Source organism: Balaenoptera physalus (genome assembly GCF_965194825.1).
Source record: "Balaenoptera physalus genome assembly, chromosome: 1".
NCBI classification, from domain to species: domain Eukaryota; kingdom Metazoa; phylum Chordata; class Mammalia; order Artiodactyla; family Balaenopteridae; genus Balaenoptera; species Balaenoptera physalus.
This window is the reverse complement of record NC_138882.1, coordinates 160,520,241-160,539,929: the sequence shown is the minus strand read 5'-3', so window position 1 is coordinate 160,539,929 and position 19,689 is coordinate 160,520,241. Positions and strand designations below refer to the sequence as shown.

The window sequence follows — 19,689 nt, the reverse complement described above, 5'->3', positions numbered from 1 at the left end:
CTGTAGTTGTGTTACTAACAAAAGATTGAGTATCCCAGTGAATGGAGAAAGGCTCTAAATTGTTCAAAGGTCTTTGTGAGAACAGAGGCACCTGGGGCAATCCCCCAAACAGGATTTGATTAATCACCCATGTAACAGCCTACACGGGAGACAGCCCAGAGGTTCGTTGTAGAACCTTAGGATTGACCTGAAGCTAGAAGAATCCGTGGAGGTCACATTGGTGATTCATCTTCCTTATCATGTAGATGAGATGCACGGTGTGAGGTGACTCCAGGGTTACAGAGCCAGTGTGGGGCTGTGTATTAACTGTGCCCGTTTTCAATTAAACAGGCTTTTTCCCGGGCAGTGCTCAAAGCTGTGAGGCTTTTCTCCGCCATAAGATGACCTTGATTTCTCCTTTAATGCTGAAGAAATACGGAATTCCCTTTGACAAGGTGAGTGGATTTTGCACACAGCAGCCCTTGGCTTACACGGAAACCACCCTTTCTGGCGTGTGTTTCACAGAGGAGCTTTATTCTACTTGATTCTCTGTACCAGGTGTGGGCCAGGGCTAATCTGTATCATCCTTTGATCTCGAAGCATTAAAAGTGGGCTACCCCTTCCTGGTGCCAGAGGAGGGTCAAGCCCCCTTGAACAGTGTCATCTGGAGGAGTCATTAATTACAGTCATGGTGTCTGATGTGTAGAGGCTTTGCATGTCACAGAAGACACCAAGTCCCCGGTGGTTTTGTGACCCATCCCTGGCCACTAAGCTCAGTTGTGGCAGAGCTGGAACACAACTTTCCAGGTCTCTAGACGCCTGCCGTTTGCTGCAGCTGCTTCCCGTTTGCCCTTGTTCAGGTGACTCAGGAAGCTGGAGAATTTATGATCACTTTCCCTTACGGGTACCATGCCGGCTTTAACCATGGCTTCAACTGTGCTGAGTCCACTAATTTTGCTACCCGGCGGTGGATCGAGTATGGCAAACAAGCTGTGCTGGTAAGTCCGCTGGGTTTCCTCCACAATAACTGTGTCTAAAAATGACTGGTTGAGCCAGCCAACCTTCTTAGATACACTGGCTGGTGATTAGAACATTTCTTTGAGCTGCTGGAATTCAGAAGCAGAGTGGCGGGGAATGTGCAAAAGTGCCAGCATCTTGTATTCACAAAGAATTTTAAAAGATTTGTTCAGATTTGAGTTGTATAAAATGAGGTTTCCATGCTTGAGTCCATTGAGCATTAAAACTACACCTACACACTGTGCTATTTCTTGCTTTAGCCACTCTGGGATTTCTCTGTCTAGGAGAAATCTTAAGGGCTTCCTTTTACATTAGGGAAGCAGCAGGGCTGGACGTTTGGCTGGGAGTAGACTCGCTCCTGTGCTCCTGGCTTGGATAGACAGCAGAGGGAAGGTGGACATTGACCATCCAGGGTCTAACGCTGAGCCTCATCTCTAACCGTTCTCCATGCGCCCTAGTTAGCGCCCAGGTTGACTCGCCCCAGTGCCATGTGTCCTCCACCCTTTTTTCCCTGCTTCCTTTCATGTGTGAAGGCTCTGCAAGGACGTTATGTCCTCAGCCTGTGAACCCAAACAGTTCAGCCTTAATCCGTCTTGTGTCTTTTCCCATTTGGAGGGAGGAGATGGGAGGAGGGGGTCGGGGGAGGAGCAGGGAAAGTGCCTCACCTGGAGCTCCTCTGGCACCTTGCGACAGTGCTCCTGCAGAAAGGACATGGTGAAGATCTCCATGGATGTGTTTGTGAGGAAGTTCCAGCCAGAAAGGTACAAACTCTGGAAAGCTGGGAAGGACAGCACTGTCATCGACCACACTCTGCCCACGCCAGAAGCGGCCGAGTTTCTCAAGGAGAGTGAACTGGCCCCGAGAGCCCGGAACGAGGAGGAGTGCCCGGAGGAGGACGACATGGAGGGGGTTGAGGATGGAGAGGAGGGTGACCTGAAGAGGAGGTAACCCTGCAGCCCTCGGGCCCAGCTGCCTGAGGGAGGCGTGTCTGGCAGCCCCTGTAGCCTGCCGAGAGGCTGCTTCTGAGTGGGGTGTTTGAGCACAGCTGAGGGAATGTTTTTCTTGGTACAGGCCCCAGAATCCTCAGTGAGGTGTTCAGGCGCTTCCTCATGGCTGCCACCCAAGGGTGGTAGCACCTCTACATGGGGCGTAGTCTGCTGGAGCAAGGCTCACGTGCGTGCGAGGGCATGGCTCCCTCTGAGCCAGAGAAGCCAGTTTTCTCATTGCCATTTGAGGGCTTTTTAAAAAATAAATTTATTTATTTATTAATTTATTATTATTATTTTTTATTTTTGACTGCGTTGGGTCTTTGTTGCTGTGCGCGGGCTTTCTCTAGTTGTGGCGAGCGGGGGCTACTCTTCGTTGCGGTGCGCGGGCTTCTCACTGCAGTGGCTTCTCTTGTTGCGGAGCACGGGCTTTAGGTGTACGGGCTTCAGTAGTTGTGGCACGTGGGCTCAGCAGTTGTGGCTCGCGGGCTCTAGGGCTCAGTAGTTGTGGCTCGCCGGCTCTAGAGTACGGGCTCAGTAGTTGTGGCTCGCGGGGCTCTAGAGCGTAGGCTCAGTAGTTGTGGCACACGGGCTTAGTTGCTCCGCGGCGTGTGGGATCTTCCCGGACCAGGGCTCAAACCTGTGTCTCCTGCATTGGTAAGCGGATTCTTAACCACTGCACCACCAGGGAAGTCCCCACTTGAGGGCTTTTTGAAAAGGAGAGAGTAGTGAAGGAAATGAGACGCGCAAGGGCAGGGGCCAGGGTCCTCGGTGTCGGAGCCGGAGCATCTGTCCTCAGGAGCGTTTCTCCTGGGCTGTGTGGGGAAGAAAGGAGGAACATTTATCGGGGACCTGCTATACACCAGGTGCTCTGGCAGGTGCTCAGCACACCTTTTCTTAAGCCTCATGTCAAACCTGTGAAGGGGGTGGTGACATCCCTATTTGCACTTGATGGAACAGGCTCAGGGAGGTGGGGTCCCTGGTCTCAGGTGGCACCAAAGTGTGAAGCAGGCCCTGGCCGTTGATTTTGGGTTGTGTGGGGAGGTGTTTGTGTAAGCAGATGTATCCTGGGGCTCTTAAAAAGTTTGCCCTCCTCCTTGCAGCCTGGCCAAGCACCGTATCGGGACAAAGAGGCACCGAGTTTGTCTTGAAATCCCACAGGAGGTGAGTCAGAGCGAGCTCTTCCCCAGGGAGGAGCTGGGCTCTGGACAGTACGATATGGCAGAGTGCCAGGCCGCCCTTGCTCCTGTGAGGCCCACCCACAGCTCCGTGCGCCAAGTTGAGGACGGTCTCACCTTCCCAGGTGAGTTGGTTATGGTATTTTTCCCCACAGCCCTGATCATTCTTTTCTGTGTGGGACGCCACATCAGTGCAGGGTCGCAGATGTGACAAAGGGGAGGTGGGTCTGTGAGCGGATGGTGTGATTGGAGTGTGGGAAGCGCTGTGGTTGGGGTCACCCAGGGCGGCTGAGGAACGTGGAGGAAAGGCCCCCGCCCACCCTCTGCCTGGTGAAGTGCCCGTGAATTAACTCTTACGGAGTAAGCAGCGATTTTCCAGGCAGACAGACTGGGGACGTCATAGAAGGGGCTTCCCTGATAGGAGGAGCAGGGGCCCAGGCCCGGAGACGTGCACAAGCATGAGCTCTTTGGGGAGCTGGCAGTGATTTCCTGTGATTTGAACAAGGAGTGGGAAGGGTGGGAGACAGGTGTGTCACAGGAGCGACCTGAGAAATGGGATGAGACGATGGGGGTACTGCCTACCGCCTGAGAGTTTGCTCATTGGGAGGCTTGAGAGGCTGTTTGTATTTTAGGAAAGGACAGTGCGGTCCAGTACAGTGTTTGAAAGCGTTCACTAGGACAGTTGTTGAGGATAGATGTGTTAGGAAGGGGCTTGTATCAGTCTTGGGTCAGGCTTGGAGGATCTCTGCGTCGACAGGACCTCGGAGTGTCTGCTGAGAGCCAGTCAGCACTATGGACTTGGACCCTGGGGCCCTGCTGCCTTCTGTTGAGCGGTTTTTCTAGCCTGGCTTCTCTGGGTCTCTACTGAGCTGCAGGAGACTTATGAGGAAGTGACAGCTGCCACTTAACTGAGTGTCTGCTGTGTGCAAGGCTGTGCTCCCACCTTACACGCAGCAATCTTACTTAAGAACCCTGGAGAGAGGTGGTAGTATCCTCAAGTTACAGAGGATGAAACTGGAGGCCCAGAGAGGCTAAGCAGCTCGCCCCAGTTCACACAGGGACCCTGTCGGTGGTGGAGTCAGAGTTCAGAGCCAGGCCTCACTTGCTGCCCATGTTCCTTGGTCTTGTCACTCTGCCTTTCTTGAAGTTCAGAAGCACAAGAGAAAGTGGGCTCTGTCCAATGTGTCTGTGTGTTTCAGATTATTCCGACTCCACCGAAGTCAAATTTGAAGAGCTTAAAAATGTCAAGCTGGAAGAGGAGGATGAGGAGGAGGAGGAAGAGGAGGAAGATCAGGAAGGGGCTGCCTTGGACCTTTCTGTGAATCCGGTTTCTTTTGGGGGTCGCCTCGTTTTCTCAGGCTCCAAAAAGAAGTCATCTTCCAGCCTGGGCTCTGGTTCTTCACGGGATTCTATTTCTTCCGATTCAGAAACCAGTGAGCCTCTGTCCTGCCGAGCCCAGGGGCAAACGGGAGTCCTCACTGTGCACAGCTACGCCAAAGGGGACGACAGGATCACCGCAGGAGAGTCATGCACGAGGAAGAAAGGGGGTGCCACCAGGAGCATCAACGAGCGGGAGCTGGCCGAGGTATGGGTGCTGGGTGGGGTGGGGGGCAGGGGGCCTCCTGTGTTGGGGAGGGAGGTGGTTCTGGGGCTGGGCTGCTGCAGAGTCCCAGATGGCAGGAGAGACCCTCAGGATGGACCGCCAGTCTGCAATTGTGTCAAGCAAAAGCCAGGTGGCAGTGGGTCACTTCAGCTTGTTCTTTTGCTCGGAGTTTCTTTCTCTTATCTCTGTGGGACTGTTGTTCCAAAGAATTGCCTTGCAGCCTCAGTGGCCGCCCTCGGTGGATCTTCAGCTGAGTTGGGTGCATCCTCTGCCCCTCCTGGCCTTAGGGGCCAGGATTAGAGTGGTAGTGGTTGCAGGGTTTGAGGGTTGGGGTGAGGTGCTTTTTCTTACCCTGGACTCCCCTGGGAGTTCTCCCTCTACTCCCCTCTTCATTCTTCCCCTCCCAGTATAACACTGCTAACGCAGCATCGTTTTGGAGGCCAGGATGAACTCCAGAGCTGTAACCGTGGACATGTCTGTTCAGGCTTCCTCTCAGGACACGCTGTTGCCAAAAACTCTGTCTTTTGTTTGTTCTGTGTAGAAAGGCGTTTGGTGGGTCTGAGTGGGAAACAGCAGGGCCACGTTGGGTGCAGCTGACTCAGGCCTGCCCTGGTGACCTGCTCTCTCCCTAGCCTCGCAGCCTATGGGTAAGTTGCAGCCCAGGCTGGGGGTGGAGTGGGGTCACTGGCAGGTAGTAGAAGTCAGCACAGACTTCCCCGTTCCCTTCCCTTCACCTTTGAAAAACTTATCGTCTAAAAGTTTTTATTATGAAACATTTTAAAAGTATATGCAAATAGAATACTGTCACGAGCCCCACGTGTACCCTTGTTATTTTTTCATATTAACAATTGGCTTGTTGGCTTTATCTTTTCTTTGGCTGAAATACTAACACTTAAAATTCCTCTAGTTTTTTCAGCAGTGCCTTTCTGTGGTTGGTTTTTCCCCTTGTCTTGAACACCCGATGTCGTTTTTCTTTCTGCCTTCTCTGAATCTCGGGCTCAGTTTCTGTAGACCCCCTTTCTCCACCTGAAGGTCCCCCCTCCCTCTCACACGGCGTGTGGGGTGGGGATCCACCGTACACCACCGTGCAGCCTTCTCGTTGCCTCTGATCGCCGCTCCCTCTGCCCTCCTGTGGCTGCTTCCGCAGGAGAGGGCTCTTCCGCTTGGAAACCAGAACCCCTTAGGTTCCCTGTGGCCGCATCCCAGCCATCCTTCCCAAAGCTCTGTGCCCTCTTGTGCATCCTGCTGTCTCTGCAGGCCACGCTGTCCTTCTCTTGCCCTGTCCTCCTGACTTGCTTTCCTCCAGCTGAATTCACAACCACAGAAGCCGCTAACAATAGCAAGGACTTACTAGACACTTGAATGCGTTGTTCAGACCACATGTTACTGCTGACGCAATCTTAACCACAGAGCCAAGTTTTTTGTGGCTTTTTTTTTTTTTTTTGGTGGTGGGAGCAATACATAAATAACAGCCATCTTTTTTCCTCCCAAATTAGGAACCAGTTAAGTTATGGGTACAGGAGGCGGGCACATGGCACTCAGAATGCCGCTTTGTTACCGGTTAAAATGGTTGAAGAGAGTGACTTCTAACCCGTGGCCGAATAGCCCTGCCGCTCATTTACCCTCAATTAGACAGATGACCCACCTAGTCACAGGTGGCCCTGGACGACTCAGGCCCCTCTCACAGTGGCAGAGCGTTTCCCACTCACCTTCTGTGTGTTGTGCACACAGGAATGCACTGCCTCTGCAAAAGGCAGATGCCAGAAAATGAAAGCCAGGACTCCTCCCACGGGAATATGCTGGGAGAGGAGGCTTCTCTCTGACACGCCTCTCTCGTGCAACCCCTGCCCCAAAACCGTAACGTGTCTTCTTGGTTCTTTTTTGTTTGTGTGTGGACCTCAGCTGCAGCCTGATGGTAATAACTTCTCCGCTCCATCACCTGCCATCTCTCCCACCTCTCCCCTTGACATGCTGGCGTCCTCTTCGCTTTATTCTGTAATGGTTTGTACGCCTGCTCTGGGCTAGGACTGTGCCTTCAAGGAGCTCATAGTCTAGGCAAATAGATGCGAGCAGGGAATTCTAGTACCTGGTGATGATCATTGCAGCACAAGTGGAAGAGTTAGCAGCTCGGCCTGGGGTTGGGGTGAGGAGGCAGAGAGACAGCAGGGGAAGGAGCTTAGCGGGAGCATGCTGGGCGGATGGGATGAAATTGGAGCGGGAATCTAGGGGAGGAGAGGGTTCTGTTTGGTGCTGGGGGCTCCTGCCAGGGTCAGAGCAGGTCGGGGGTCCACAGTGGTGTTGTTGGTCTCAGGCATATGGGATGAGAAGGCCTTGGGAGGTGCAGGTGGGCCGTGTCAGGAGCCGGGTCCTGGAGTTCTGAGGCTCTTTGACTTGAGAGTCAGGGGGTGGGGGGCAGTGGAAGTTTCCCTGCCATGTGTTTTTGGAGATTGAAGATTTCTATAACACGTTTTTTAATACACAAAGATGCATATGGTGTAATACAGTGAACTACAAATACTTATCGTCAAGATCTAACAGTTGTCAATATTTTGCCACGTTTACTTCATCTGTCCTTTTTTTTTTTCTTCTTTGTGGCTGTGCAACTTGTGGGATCTTAGTTCCCTGACCAGGGATTGAACCTCTGGCGCAGTGAAAGCGCTGAGTCCTAACTACTGGACCGCCAAGGAAGTCCCCAACTGTCCTTTTTTTATTTGCTGAAGTATTTTATAGCAAATCCGGATGTCATGTGATTTCTTCCCTACTTCAGTGTGTACCTCTAAAAAATACGGGTGTTTTCTTAATCACCATGCTGTTTTATACCTAACAAAATTACAGAAATTCTGTAGCATCATCTAATACCCAGTTCACAATCAAATTTCCCCAGTAGTCTGAACAAAATTTATTTTACAGTAGGTTTGTTTGAATCAAGATTTAATTAATCTTACATCTTATGTCTGTTCATTATGTCTCTTAAGTCTGCCTTAATCTAGAGCAGTGCCCCTCTGTCCACCTGCCACTGACTCACTCAAAGAAACTGTCAGTTGTTCTTTGGATTGCCCAGTGAAGCGTTTTTTAAGCTTTGCATTGATGCCTTGAAAGATCATTTTGGAAGCAGTATAAAGGTTTTTTGGGGAAGAAGGAGGCAAAATTAGAAACAGCAGAGGTTCTCTTGAAGATGGAATTATAGATGATTTTTACTTCCTGCATTTATAAATTGTTTGAATACTTTTTATGAATACGTGTTATTTTTATAATCAAATACTTCTCCTTTAGGACAGGAGGAAAAATGGTTTGCAAGAGGGAAATCAGTTTGGAACCTGTTCCTTTAGTCTGAGAGGTGGTGAGGACCTGAGCCGTGAGGTGGTGGTGGGGGTGGATGGGGGGAGCTGGGGTAATGACTGCTTGGAAGGTGGGAGCCCGGGGCCGGGGGCTGGTGTGGGGTGAGTGGGAGAGCAGTGCCGGGGTGACCTGGAATTCTGGCTCGTGTTACTTACCAGATGGACAGGGGTGTATCGGTGGAGGGTGGAGGTGGCAGGAAAAGTGAAGGGGTTATTTGAGTGTGACTCAGGTGTGAGCTCAGCCTGGGGCATGCTGAGTGCGACCTGCTTGTGAGGCAGGCATTGGAGACGTGCGTACACACACCTGAGGTGTGTAGTTTTGGGAGTCACCTTCACCTGGAGGGTGTCGCTGGGTGTGGGAGAGTTCTCCCGTGGGGCATGTGGAACGTGAAGAGCAGTTTTCACAGTGCGGGTGTTGGTAGAGGGCCCGGGAAGGAAAAGGACAAGCAGAAGAGAGCAGCCAGAGGTTCAGGGAGCTAGGAGAGGGCGTGCAGAGCCGGGGAGGAGAGGGTGGAAGACGGTGGCAGCCGGCTGAGTGGGCCTGTGTTGAAGAGGGGGCGGTGGGACATAATGAGGGTGGGGTGGGGCGGGGGGAGCTCTGGCAGGAGGGAGGGCTGGGGTCTCCAGCAGAGGTGGGCACAGGAGAGGATGGCTACAGGTGGGTGTTGTGGTAAAACATGCATGGCATAAAATATCACGCTAACCCTTTTTTAGTGTACAGCTCAGGGGCCTTAAGTGCCTTCATATTTTGGTTTTTTTTTTTTTAACATCTTTGTTGGAGTATAATTGCTTTACAATGGTGTGTTAGTTTCTGCTTTATAACAAAGTGAATCAGTTATACATACACATATGTTCCCATATCTCTTCCCTCTTAAGTGCCTTCATATTTTGTGCAGCCCTCACCAGGCTGCAGATAGTTTTGAGGTGGGAAGAGGCAGTTGTCTGTCCTGGAGCAGTCCTGTGCTCGTTGGGCCCAGCTCCTTTTCAAAAGCCAGTATTCCTGGAAACCTTTCGTTGCTTCTCAGCTGCGTCCCTTTCTCTTTCCAGTCCCTCCAGCACTTTGCTCCTCGTCTAAGACGTTGTCTTGGTCTCGGTGCGGTTGCACAGGCGGGTGCAGGTGCACTTCTAGGAGCCAGGTACTGGGCCACATCCAGCCTTGCCTCTTGTGGCACCGGCGTGGTCCCCAGGGCCTGGCCCAGGAGCCTCTGTAAATGTGGGTGGAACGAATGGAAGTTGAGCTCCAGTAAGAAGCTGACATGAGGGTTGATTGATTGGGTGGAATGGCAGACTGACAGTCAAGGCTTGGGCAGAAGCTGAGGCACTCTGCCTGTCCCTGGAGAGGTCTGATAGCATTGTGTCTATATCTGGAAACAGCTGGGTTTTGAAGAACACCCTTGTGGGCCCCCTCCCCTCACTTTGAGCGTCCCCCAAGGTGTAATTCGGGCCGTCTGCTATTCAGTTTACGTGCTGCCGTCTTGTGTCAGGGGCCACGGTAAAAGGGCCCCTGGTGACTGACTGCCGAAGCACCACAGCCTGAGTCTTCACACAGCAACGTGTCTGCTGCAGAAGTTCTTGTTGGTTCAGGCTGCTTTGAAAAAGTGAGTTCCCTAAAGAAGGAGAGAGAACACTTGGTTCTTTGTACAGAACAAGCCCCATCAGGAACATTGACCTTGACCTGGCTGCCCATGTGTCGGGGGTTGACCTTGACCTGGCTGCCCATGTGTCGGGGGTAACAGAGAACTCAAGAGAGAGCCTGGAGCTCCAGCTCTCTTGCCAGCAGCGGCCTGGGAGACCTTGCATGCCGTCCCACCCCGTCCTCACCAAGAGCTCTGAGGGGCAGTGCTCTTTACCCCCTTTTATTACTGGGTTGCCACTTGCTCGGGCTCACGTGGCTAAATGGTTGAACGAGGATTTGAACCCAGCTCTTTCTGTTAAATCCTGCGGGAAGTTAGAAATTGGAGTACATTGCAGGGAAAGGCAGCACTGTGAGGAATTGGAGGAGGAGTATTTAGCCAGAAGAGGAGAAAATGTGGAAGGATGTTCAAATATTTGAGTAGATCTGACCGCTTTGGTCAGAGGCAGAGTGATGGTAGCAGAAAGGGCAGACTTAGACTCTGGCTGGGTCGTAAGCCCCTTAAGGTTAGAGATCCCATATCACCATCTCTGTGTTGCCGCAGCACCAGGCATGGTACGCTGGGCATATCTGCTGGGCACGCAGTAGGCCCTTTGGTTAAACGGATGTGGACAGAGGCGGCCTCCTCCTTTCCCGAAGCCAAGTTCTGGTGTTCTTGGTCCTGACCCTGCTACCTCCTCCAGTGCTTGCCTATAAAATGATTCGTCTCCACCTCCTACCCCATATTCATTTTCTGTTGCTGCTTTAACAAGTTACGCAAACTTAGTGTCCTAACACAAATTTACCATCTTCTTGTTCTTCAGTTCAGAAGTCTGAAATAGGCCTCATGGTGCTAAAGGCAAGGTGTCTTCAGGGCTCTGTACCTTTCTGTGGGGAGTCCATTTCCTTGCCCTTTCCAGCTTCCTTGGGGGCACCCGTATTCCTTGGCCATGGCCTTTGCCTTCCACCTTTAAAGGCAGCAACATCTGGCCAAGTCTTTCTCATGACAGTGACTCTTCTGCTTCCTTCTTCCATTATTAAGCGCTGTTTGAATACATTGGGCCCATCTAGATAATCCAGGATGATGGTCATCTGATTAGCAACCTTAACAGTTCTTTGTCATGTTAACCTAATGTATTCACAGGGGTTATTAGGACTCTGCATCTTTGGGGGACAAGCTTCTTCTCCGCCCATAAAACCATACTCACAAAGCCCCTATCTTAAAATACAATTGGAGGAAATTTCCTTCTCAAGCTACCATCTCATTCCTTTCCTGGACTTCGCAAAAATAGTCTGTGTGGTGTACTCACTCCCTAGTTCCTTATTGTGTGTCTACTGGAACTTATCTCTAAAAGAGTCCTGGCACCTCCCAGTTGCTGAGTCCCTTGGCCACTGCCTGCTCAGCTCTTCTGTAGTGTTTGGACTGTGGATTTCCCACTTGAGGGCCCCTTTCCCCCAGCATCTCCTCTTTCTTCTTACTCCTGTCCTGGAAGCCTTGGTCTCCAGTCACTTTATCTTCCACTGATCATCTCATCCATTGCATGATTTAAATTCTGAGCCTGATGTTGAGGATTCCCAAATCCACAGCTCTTGCTCTGACCTCCTTTCTGAACTCCCAGGCTGAATTTCTTCGTGCCCCCTGGGTATTTCCAGATGAAGGATCCACAGGTAGGTGTTGTGTGTACCATCGCAGCACGTTTAACTTGACTGACTTGGCTTGTTACCACTCCCCCCTCGTCCACAGGAGCCCTCTTAGTCTCTCTCACCTTGGAGACCCAGGCTGGAAATCCCCACCATCATTGGTTCCTTTATTCTCATGCCTTTACTTCCTGGTCTCTGCCACATCTCACATTTAGGCCTGTTATCTAGGTGGTCTTCGTAGTAGCGGATGTAAGAAGATTATGGGCATGCAGGAATCAAATAATGGAACTTTATTTTTATCTTAATCCTTTTACAGTCTATTTTTGTTTTAAAGTGTTTTGTTTTAAAGTACATTAGTGTATATAATTCATCAGTAAGTATACGTGTGTTGGGGTGCATGTCCCTACGTTTTTTATTTCCCTGGTAACACTGTCAGATAAATTTGGTACTTCCAGTTTGTTTTAGACAAAGAACCCCTTCTTTAAGTGATCTCTTACTCATTTAAAAAATGTAAATCAAAAGCAGGGCTGTTGTGTGTTGGAACGGAGCCCCACCTGTTCACTCTGATGGAGGCTTTCTCAGGCCTCTTGATGTACATTTTGGAAACTGCTGCTTTAGACTGTCGGTGTAGCTCAGGGCTGATTAAAGTGTGTGCTTGTGTTAGCCTTTCGTGGACCTCAGTGGTAGGAGATCCCTACCATCCTCACTCCTCCACCGCATGGCACGCTGCCGTGCGCGTCATCACTCACGTAAGCGGGGAGCACATCCTAGCATTCCCATCTCTTCACACCTTCCTTCCCCGGGCAGACCTTCCGACTCCGTAGAGTCTCGGTAAATATTTGTTGAATGAATAGGCAAATAGACCCTCAGTTTATGTTTAGAAGAGCAGGCTCTACTACCTGCATGTGACCTGCTCAGCATTTGGTTTTTCTTGACATTCCAAGTGTGGGCCTTAGGTCCTGGGGTTCTGTGTAGTTGCACGTGGAGTCTGCAGGCCCAGTGTCCCTTCTCCAAGGTGGCACTGCAGTGCTGACACTTCTCTGCAGCGCTCTAAGGCATTGGTTTTGGTCACGGTTGCAAAGTGGCCCTCTTCCAGGCCTCATTTCTTTGCTCAGTGGGTTTTGCTATAACCTGTGTCTCCTACTGTCAGTATAACCAAGTGTTAAATATGTTGGTTAGAAGGAAGCTCTGATGTGGTATTACTGGTTCAGTCCTGTACCCCTTAAACCTAATTACATTTGCTCTGACATTATGTGAATGCAGCGTTAAATCAACCTTTCTTTCTGCAGCTGGGCCAGAGTTTCAGAGGCGCTCTCTGTCTTGGCTGATGTTCTCCCCTGGAGAAGAGGATCAAAGAGTATCAGCTAGAGCTGAGGTCTTGACAGTGCATGAGGAGAAGTGACCTACTTTCTTTTTAATGGGTCCGCTACTCCTCACCCCTTTGAATGTGCTCTGGCCTTTCAAACCTGTTTGGCCCAGCTGCCTGGTACTTTGTAACAGGTGCTACTGGCCTCCTGGTCCAAGGAAAGGGGCCTCTGGGGCTCTCAGACGCGGACGCATGTCAGTGAGCTGAAGGAAGGGGCTCTTCTTTAGAGCTGGAGTAGGTTTATTTTTGGTACATTTGTTTCAGCCTGCTTCTGAGAAGGCCAGGACCCACACTTGACTAGGCACAAATTTTGCCTTAAATGGTTTACATAATCCTGGTTTACACTGGTTTGCATGACACTGTCGTTTTGGCTTTTTCGAAGTCAGGTGTTTTCCATATTGGGTTTTACATTTCTCTGTGTCTCTCTGCCCCGCTCTTTCTCTTGGTTTTCATTGTAAGACTGACTTCTGCTGTGTCCCGAAGTGGAGGCAAGACCAACTTGATTCCTTCTTGTGGTTTGCCCAGGTTGCGGATGAATACATGTTTTCCCTGGAGGAGAGTAAGAAGTCCAAGGGCCGTCGTCAGCCCTTAAGCAAGCTCCCCCGCCACCACCCACTCGTGTTGCAGGATTGCGTCAGCGATGATGGTAAGTGTTGTTTTCACTCTTACCAGAGGAAAGCCGCTCTCACTGCATCAGGACCTCCTCCGACAGGACCTCAGGAGGCCAGGCTGAGGGCCAGGGGTGGGCCTGTGGCTTAGCTCTTCTCCCAGATACTCCATAAAGAGGGTAGGATTTCAGGATATGAGATTTATAATCAGATTTCATTATATGTTTGAGTGTCTTGGAATGTGCCTAATACGGGATAATTGGATGCAAGTTCTTCCCTCTCTTAGGAGGTCCAAGGCTGATTTTTCAGGATAGCAGGTTCTGTCACTGATGCCAAGCCCTGTGCTGAATGTGTGGCGACAAAGATAACTGAGATGTGTCCCTGCCCTCAAGAAGCTCACAGGGTAATGCACTGATCTAAAGGGAGGAGATGTTAATCCAGGCAGACGGGACAGCGCCAGTAACCATGGCAAAGACAAGCATGAAGGTATATTCAGAGGAACCAGCTTGCTGCGGCTGGCGTTACAGGGCCAGGCCAGGGTGAGATGGGCAGAGGAGGAGGAGAGAGGTGGTCGTGAGCCAGAGTACTTTGCCCGTGGGCGTTCCGAGCCTTGGAAGTGTTTTAAGCAGAGGGGTGATGCAGTTGGAGTTGCATTAGAAAGATTGTTCCTGGACTTCCCTGGTGGTGCAGTGGTAAAGAATCCACCTGCCAATGCAGGGGACACGGGTTCGAGCCCTGGTCCGGGAAGATCCCACATGCCGCAGAGCAGCTAAGCCCGTGCGCCACAACTACTGAGCCTGTGCTCTAGAGCCCGCGAGCCACAACTGCTGAAGCCTGCGTGCCACAACTACTGAAGCGTGCGCACCTAGAGCCCGTGCTCTGCAACAAGAGAAGCCACTGCGATGAGAAGCCCGCACATTGCAACGAAGAGTAGCCCCGGCTCGCCGCAACTAGAGAAAACCCACGCACAGCAATGAAGATCCAACACAGCCAAAAATAAATAATAAATTAATAAATTAATTAAAAAAATTTTTTTCTAGGGATTGCATCTTAGGAGCAGAGGGCTTTTGTCATGGCCTCTGTGAGATATGAGGGTCTGAACTAGGACGGTGGAGGTAGGGGTGGGGGAGGGGAAGTGGAGAACCTGTTGGGAGGATAAAGTCCACTGGATTTGGCAACCTGACGTGGAGCTGTGAGGGTGGTAGGAAGAGGAAGCCTGAGCTGAGTGCCTCCCTGGGTTCTGGCGTTGCTTGGGGTGTGTGGAGGTGGTATTTGTTATCTCTATTAAATGTGGCTGCTCGGGGAGAGAGCACAGAGGCTGGGGTTAGGAAAACTGAGGAAGAGGAGCCTGTGAAGGAGACAGAGGGGAGTAGGCAGGGAGGCAGAGGAGAACTGGAGCTCAGGGAGTGATTGCCATCAGTGCAGTGTGGTCTCCTGTGCTGCCCGGAGCCCACAGACCCCGTAAGATCTGCCAGTGACCAGGCCCCTTTTTACTGCTGCCTGATGCCCAGCCTCCTCCTACCCTGTCCTGTCCTTGCCTGCGCCCACGGAAAGCCCAGAGTCTCATCAGCCCTTCCTCTGCTCCACGAGCCTCACGTTCCCTTTCTGATCTGATGTCGATGCCCGTCTCTACTGTTTTCCTGGGTAGAAAGATCATGATAAGCTGGGTGGGGAAAGCCTCTTCAGACCTTGTAGCCAGAAGGAGGCAGACTTCCATGCAGAGTCTTAGAAGCCCTCCGGGGGTCTTCCTCCAGCCCCTGTGGGGGTCTCAGATCCTCTGGGTCGCAGCAGCCTAGCTTCTTGATTTCTCCCCAATGCGCTAAAGCAATGTAGACTGTAGAAAACTGGGGAAGCAGAAAAAGTTACAAAGAGGACAGCAAGATTACCCCACAGAGATGACTACCGTGAACACTTTAATGTGTTAATCTTCCTGATTGTCCTTGTTAGATGTTAAATTATGTCCATGTATGTCTTTTTATAATAACGTGAGGTCATAATATACCTCCCTCAAACTTTTTATGATTAAAAAATTTCAAACGTGGAAAAGTTGAAACAATAAGAATACTGTGTGTCGCTGCCAGTATTCAACAGCTGTTGCCATTTTGCCATAATCACTTGTCTCTCCCTATGCATTGCTTTGTACGAACAAGTACATGCATATTTGCTGTATCATTTGAAAGTCAGCTGTAGGCGTCAAGTCACTTCACTTAAAGTGCACCGATAGGCATCTCCTAAGGAGGATTGTCTCCTGTATAAAATCCACTGTCATTACACCTCGGAAAGTAAGCAGTAACTTCATAATGTCCTCTGATTCTCAGTCCATATTCATCTTTCCCTGCTCATTCTAAAAATGTGTTTTTATAGCTTTTTCCCTTTAAACCAGTATGAACCAAACTAGGGTCACGCACTGCATTTCTTTAGTCTCTTTTAGTCTCACATACCCCTCTCTCCACTGAAAACATTTTTTCTCAATTGAGGCATAACATATTCAGTGAAGTACATATGCCTTAACTGTATAGCTCAATGAAGTTTTATCTCTGTAAACTGTAAAATTTTGATTCCTACAGTTTTCATTTAACATAGTGAACATTTTCATCATTTGTTCAGTATTCACAAGTAGAACGATTCTTGGCCACTTTTGGTTTTATAAGTGGAGCAGATGCCAGTGTGGTAATTTTTCTGTTGTGATTGTGAGCAGTCCGTTTCTGTTTCTTCCCTCCTGTCTCGGTCACTCTTGTTCTGGCCAGGATGCAGAAAATATCTGTGCTTGGATTTTGGCACCACGGCTCCTGGCTAGGCCTGATTGACGGGGCTTACAGGGGTTGATTTTAATTGTCTGCATCGGCTTAAGTACGCTATGGTACCCTTCACCGAGGTCACACGTACTGGCAGCTGCCAGATGCCTTTGGATTAAACTTGACTGAAGGCGGAGGAGATAACTATTTATTTGCTCTGAGCTTGGGTTGCAGGGAGTAAACACATAAATGGGTATCTTCCATAGGTATGTTCCAGAGCTTTCCTTGGGCTACTCAGCATAGGACTCCAGGGTCTCTTAGAAAGTACGCCTGTCTGGGAAGGAGTGAGAAGGTCATTGGAGGGGCTGTAGCCGTGGATTGCAGGGCTCCCCACAACATCATCCAAGTACTGAAGGAGTCTTTTGCAGATCGCCTCTGCCCTTTGCCTTTGTCACCCATAGGATCTTGGGTTAGTCCAAACCTGGGACCAGAAGCCTGGGCTGAGCTCGTCGGCTCTCCGGACAGAGCCATAGATGTGCAGGGCTGGTGCTGACTGACTCACGCCCCTGCTTCCTCCTCTAGATGTATCAGAACAGGGGACCCCCGAGGAGGAGGCTGAGGAGACGGAGGCCTGGGCCAAGCCCCTGAGCCAGCTGTGGCAGAACCGACCTCCAAACTTTGAGGCCGAAAAGGAATTCAACGAGGCCATGGCCCAGCAGGCCCCTCATTGCGCCGTCTGCATGATCTTTCAGACTTACCATCAGGTAAGCCCACCACATCCCCTCTGTTTACCCGGGACCAGCGCTCAGAGGAAAGCTAGGTTTAATGGTGGGGACATAGCTTGGGAAAGGCATGTTTTCCTAGTGTCTTCGGCCCCATCCCTGTGTTGGAAAGGCTTCACCAGGCAGATAGCCACGCAGCAATGCGGGTGTTCACTTGAGAGTGCTTTGGGGAAGAGCTGAGGGTGTGGCTTAAGCTCTGGGGGATTCCCTGCTGCCCTTGGCACTCACACTGTTTGCTGAGGGAACTGCTCTTTTGTTATTCTAGTCAGTGATGATTCCTTCCAGGTGGTTTGTCGACCTTGCCCGTCAGTCTGGAGAGCAGGGGATTTCTTTAAATCATTCTGAACGGCAGGTGAAGAGCCAGATCCTCCAGTGTTGTCTCTTCTTTCCTTTCCCATTGCCACCGCGGATGTTGGCAATAGTGGAAGGGAATTTGGGAGGTGTAGGAGCAGAGGGCCTGCAGGAGGGAGGGGGATGGGAAAGCACCCTGGCTGAGCTTAGCCGTGCCCCTCCCACTCCTGGGGCATTTGATGGCTTCACCGTCATGGGTCTCTTTGGGTCCAGCTCTAGGAGGCCAGGAAGGCACCCACAGATCGCATGTGCCAGATGACCAGGTCAGTCTCAGCTGGGACCTACACAGGGTGGCATGTAGAGAACCAGTCCCCTGATGGTGGTTAGAGTAGCATGGCTGCCACTGAGCCTGGCAGGGCCCCAGGTTCATGTTTGCCAAAGAATGAAACTTCAGACCAGAGTACTTTTAAGTTAGTAACTCATTCCTTCTTTCCACTGACCAAAAGCAAACCCAAAAGATCTCAATGTGCCCTTACCTGTGAGGGAAGCAGGCAGATGGCCAGGCTGTACTGCCAGTAGATCTGCTGAGTGGGGCTCAGAGTTTCATGAATGGCATAGGCTTGGGGGGTGACATGTTTCTGGGCCCCGTCCTTGGAACCGGGGTGATGGTGCCATCCAGCGGCAGAAGCGGCAGATTCTTGCAGTCAGGCTGTTTGCCAAGGGAAGTACATGGACATAATGTTCTTCCCGAAGGGGCCCCAAGCCAGGAGCGGATCTCGGGGCTCCAGCCATGTGACAGTGCTGCAGCTCAGGTGACTGCTGACATGGGCCCCGAGAGGAAATCAGTGCTGGCCCACGGAAGCACCTGCTCTGGGGCCTCTCCCTGGGTGGGGCCCCCATGCTGTGCATCGCAGCGGGGAGCCGCCAAGAGCAGCCTTGCCAGCCTCTCAGTGCATTTTAGTACCACTTGGTTTGGGAAGATTGAAATCCCAGTTGCCTCTTACCTCGCTTCCTTTTCTCACTTGTCCCTGGGGGCCTTTGTTTGATGCTGCTGTGAGAAATTGAATTGGAGTCATTGGAGGTGACTTCAGTTAGAGGCTCTGGGATAGTGGCTGTGCACCCAGGAGCCGTAGCAGGTGCCCTGTCAGGAAGAGAGCAGCTTTCTGCTGACGGGGCAGGCGGAGAGCTGAGGACATGGGGCTGTTCACTGAGGTGTGCACTTGCTCCCTCCTTAGGTGGAGTTTGGAAGCCTTAGTCAGAACTGTGGCAGTGCTCCAGATTTAGCGCCCCAGAAGCAGAGGACCAAGCCACTGATTCCAGAAATGTGCTTCACCTCGACTGGGTGTAGCACGGACATCAACCTGTCCACCCCTTACCTAGAGGAGGACGGCACCAGCATCCTAGTGTCCTGCAAGAAGTGCAGCGTCCGGGTCCACGCCAGTGAGTGCCTCACTTCTTCTCTGCGTCTGGTCCCAGGGGTGGGGGCGTCTGACTGGAAGTCCTGCCGCCTGTTGGCCTCCCTGCGACCTCCCAGTGACCTCCCCAGCCCCCCAGTGCAGATTGCTTATGTGTCTCTTCTTGGAGTTTGGTGCTGATTGAGTCTGAGTTTCCTATGACTCTGGGCTCCGTGCTTGCACTGTCTACCCTGGGCTGTCCCCTTGATTGTAGATACCGGGAGGGAATTAGTCTCTGCTGCTCGCTAGGTGTTGGTAGCAGTGAATCTAGTTTCTGACTTTTTGAGACTGGGGGCCATACTGTATGGCTAACCCGTGGGGGCCTTGATGCTAGAATTCAGGGGTTTCTGTAAGATTTGGTTGTAGCTTTGGGAAGTAGTGTTTGGAAAAGAGTTGCAGGTCTACCTTCTGACTCTGGCCTCTGGGTTTAATTTGCTCACCTCGGTGTCCCTGTTAGGTTGCTACGGGGTCCCCCCTGCAAAGGCTTCTGAAGACTGGATGTGTTCTCGGTGTTCGGCCAATGCCCTGGAAGAGGTGAGTGCTTCCGTGCTGTTGCTGTCTCCCTGTGAGACAAGTTCGCTCAGGACCAGACTGTTTCACGCGGACTCTACGTCCCAGGGGTCTGTGCGGTGCCTGGTACACAGTGATGTCAGTGAGCATTGTCGGAGTAAATCCCCACGACAGTGAGAGTGTGTGCTGCCCACCTGTGGCAGGGCACGATGGAGTCTGGAAGCTGTGTTTGCTTCCTTGTGTCAGGACCAAGTAGAGGTTTTCCTGTGGATGGACCATAACCTCCTGTAAAGAATTGAGCCATCCGGTTGGAGCATCAGAATGGGGCTCAGATGGTTCATTTGGTAGCTTTCTCTTCACTCCTCCCCTCTCTCTGGAACCTGGCAGTACCCACATAGCAGGCAGTCCGAGCCCTGTAATGCCCCCTGCTTGAGCAGGGTATCACTCATGACTTTGCTTACAGTTGTTGTTAACAGTACCAGCGAAGACGATTAAGTTAAGTCAGGAGAATCATTGGTGCACTTCAGCCCCGAGTGGCCTCCCTGTCTTCCTGCAGGGCAGTCCTGGTTACAAGGGCTGTGCAGGCGAG

General features: G+C 51.3%; 1 protein-coding gene and 1 long non-coding RNA gene across 6 annotated transcripts in view; one reads left to right on the top strand and one right to left on the bottom strand.

Moving 5' to 3' along the window:
• Window positions 1–19,689, bottom strand: part of LOC309658057 — a 271,553-nt gene that overhangs the window by 191,532 nt on the left and 60,332 nt on the right. The gene's annotated exons all lie outside the window — the stretch shown is intronic.
• KDM4A (lysine demethylase 4A) overlaps window positions 1–19,689 on the top strand; it is a 41,265-nt gene that overhangs the window by 10,549 nt on the left and 11,027 nt on the right. For 3 of the 5 annotated variants that reach the window (XM_082455022.1, XM_082455024.1, XM_082455023.1), the window contains 9 exons: window positions 331–434; window positions 840–977; window positions 1,690–1,940; window positions 3,086–3,285; window positions 4,360–4,745; window positions 13,246–13,366; window positions 16,646–16,827; window positions 18,372–18,576; window positions 19,048–19,124. In XM_082455022.1, the coding sequence (XP_082311148.1) occupies window positions 331–434; window positions 840–977; window positions 1,690–1,940; window positions 3,086–3,285; window positions 4,360–4,745; window positions 13,246–13,366; window positions 16,646–16,827; window positions 18,372–18,576; window positions 19,048–19,124 (1,664 nt within the window). Of the gene's footprint in view, window positions 1–330; window positions 435–839; window positions 978–1,311; window positions 1,628–1,689; window positions 1,941–3,085; window positions 3,286–4,359; window positions 4,746–13,245; window positions 13,367–16,645; window positions 16,828–18,371; window positions 18,577–19,047; window positions 19,125–19,689 lie in introns of those variants that run through there. The other 2 variants (XM_082455026.1, XM_082455025.1) reach the window with 2 other exon arrangements.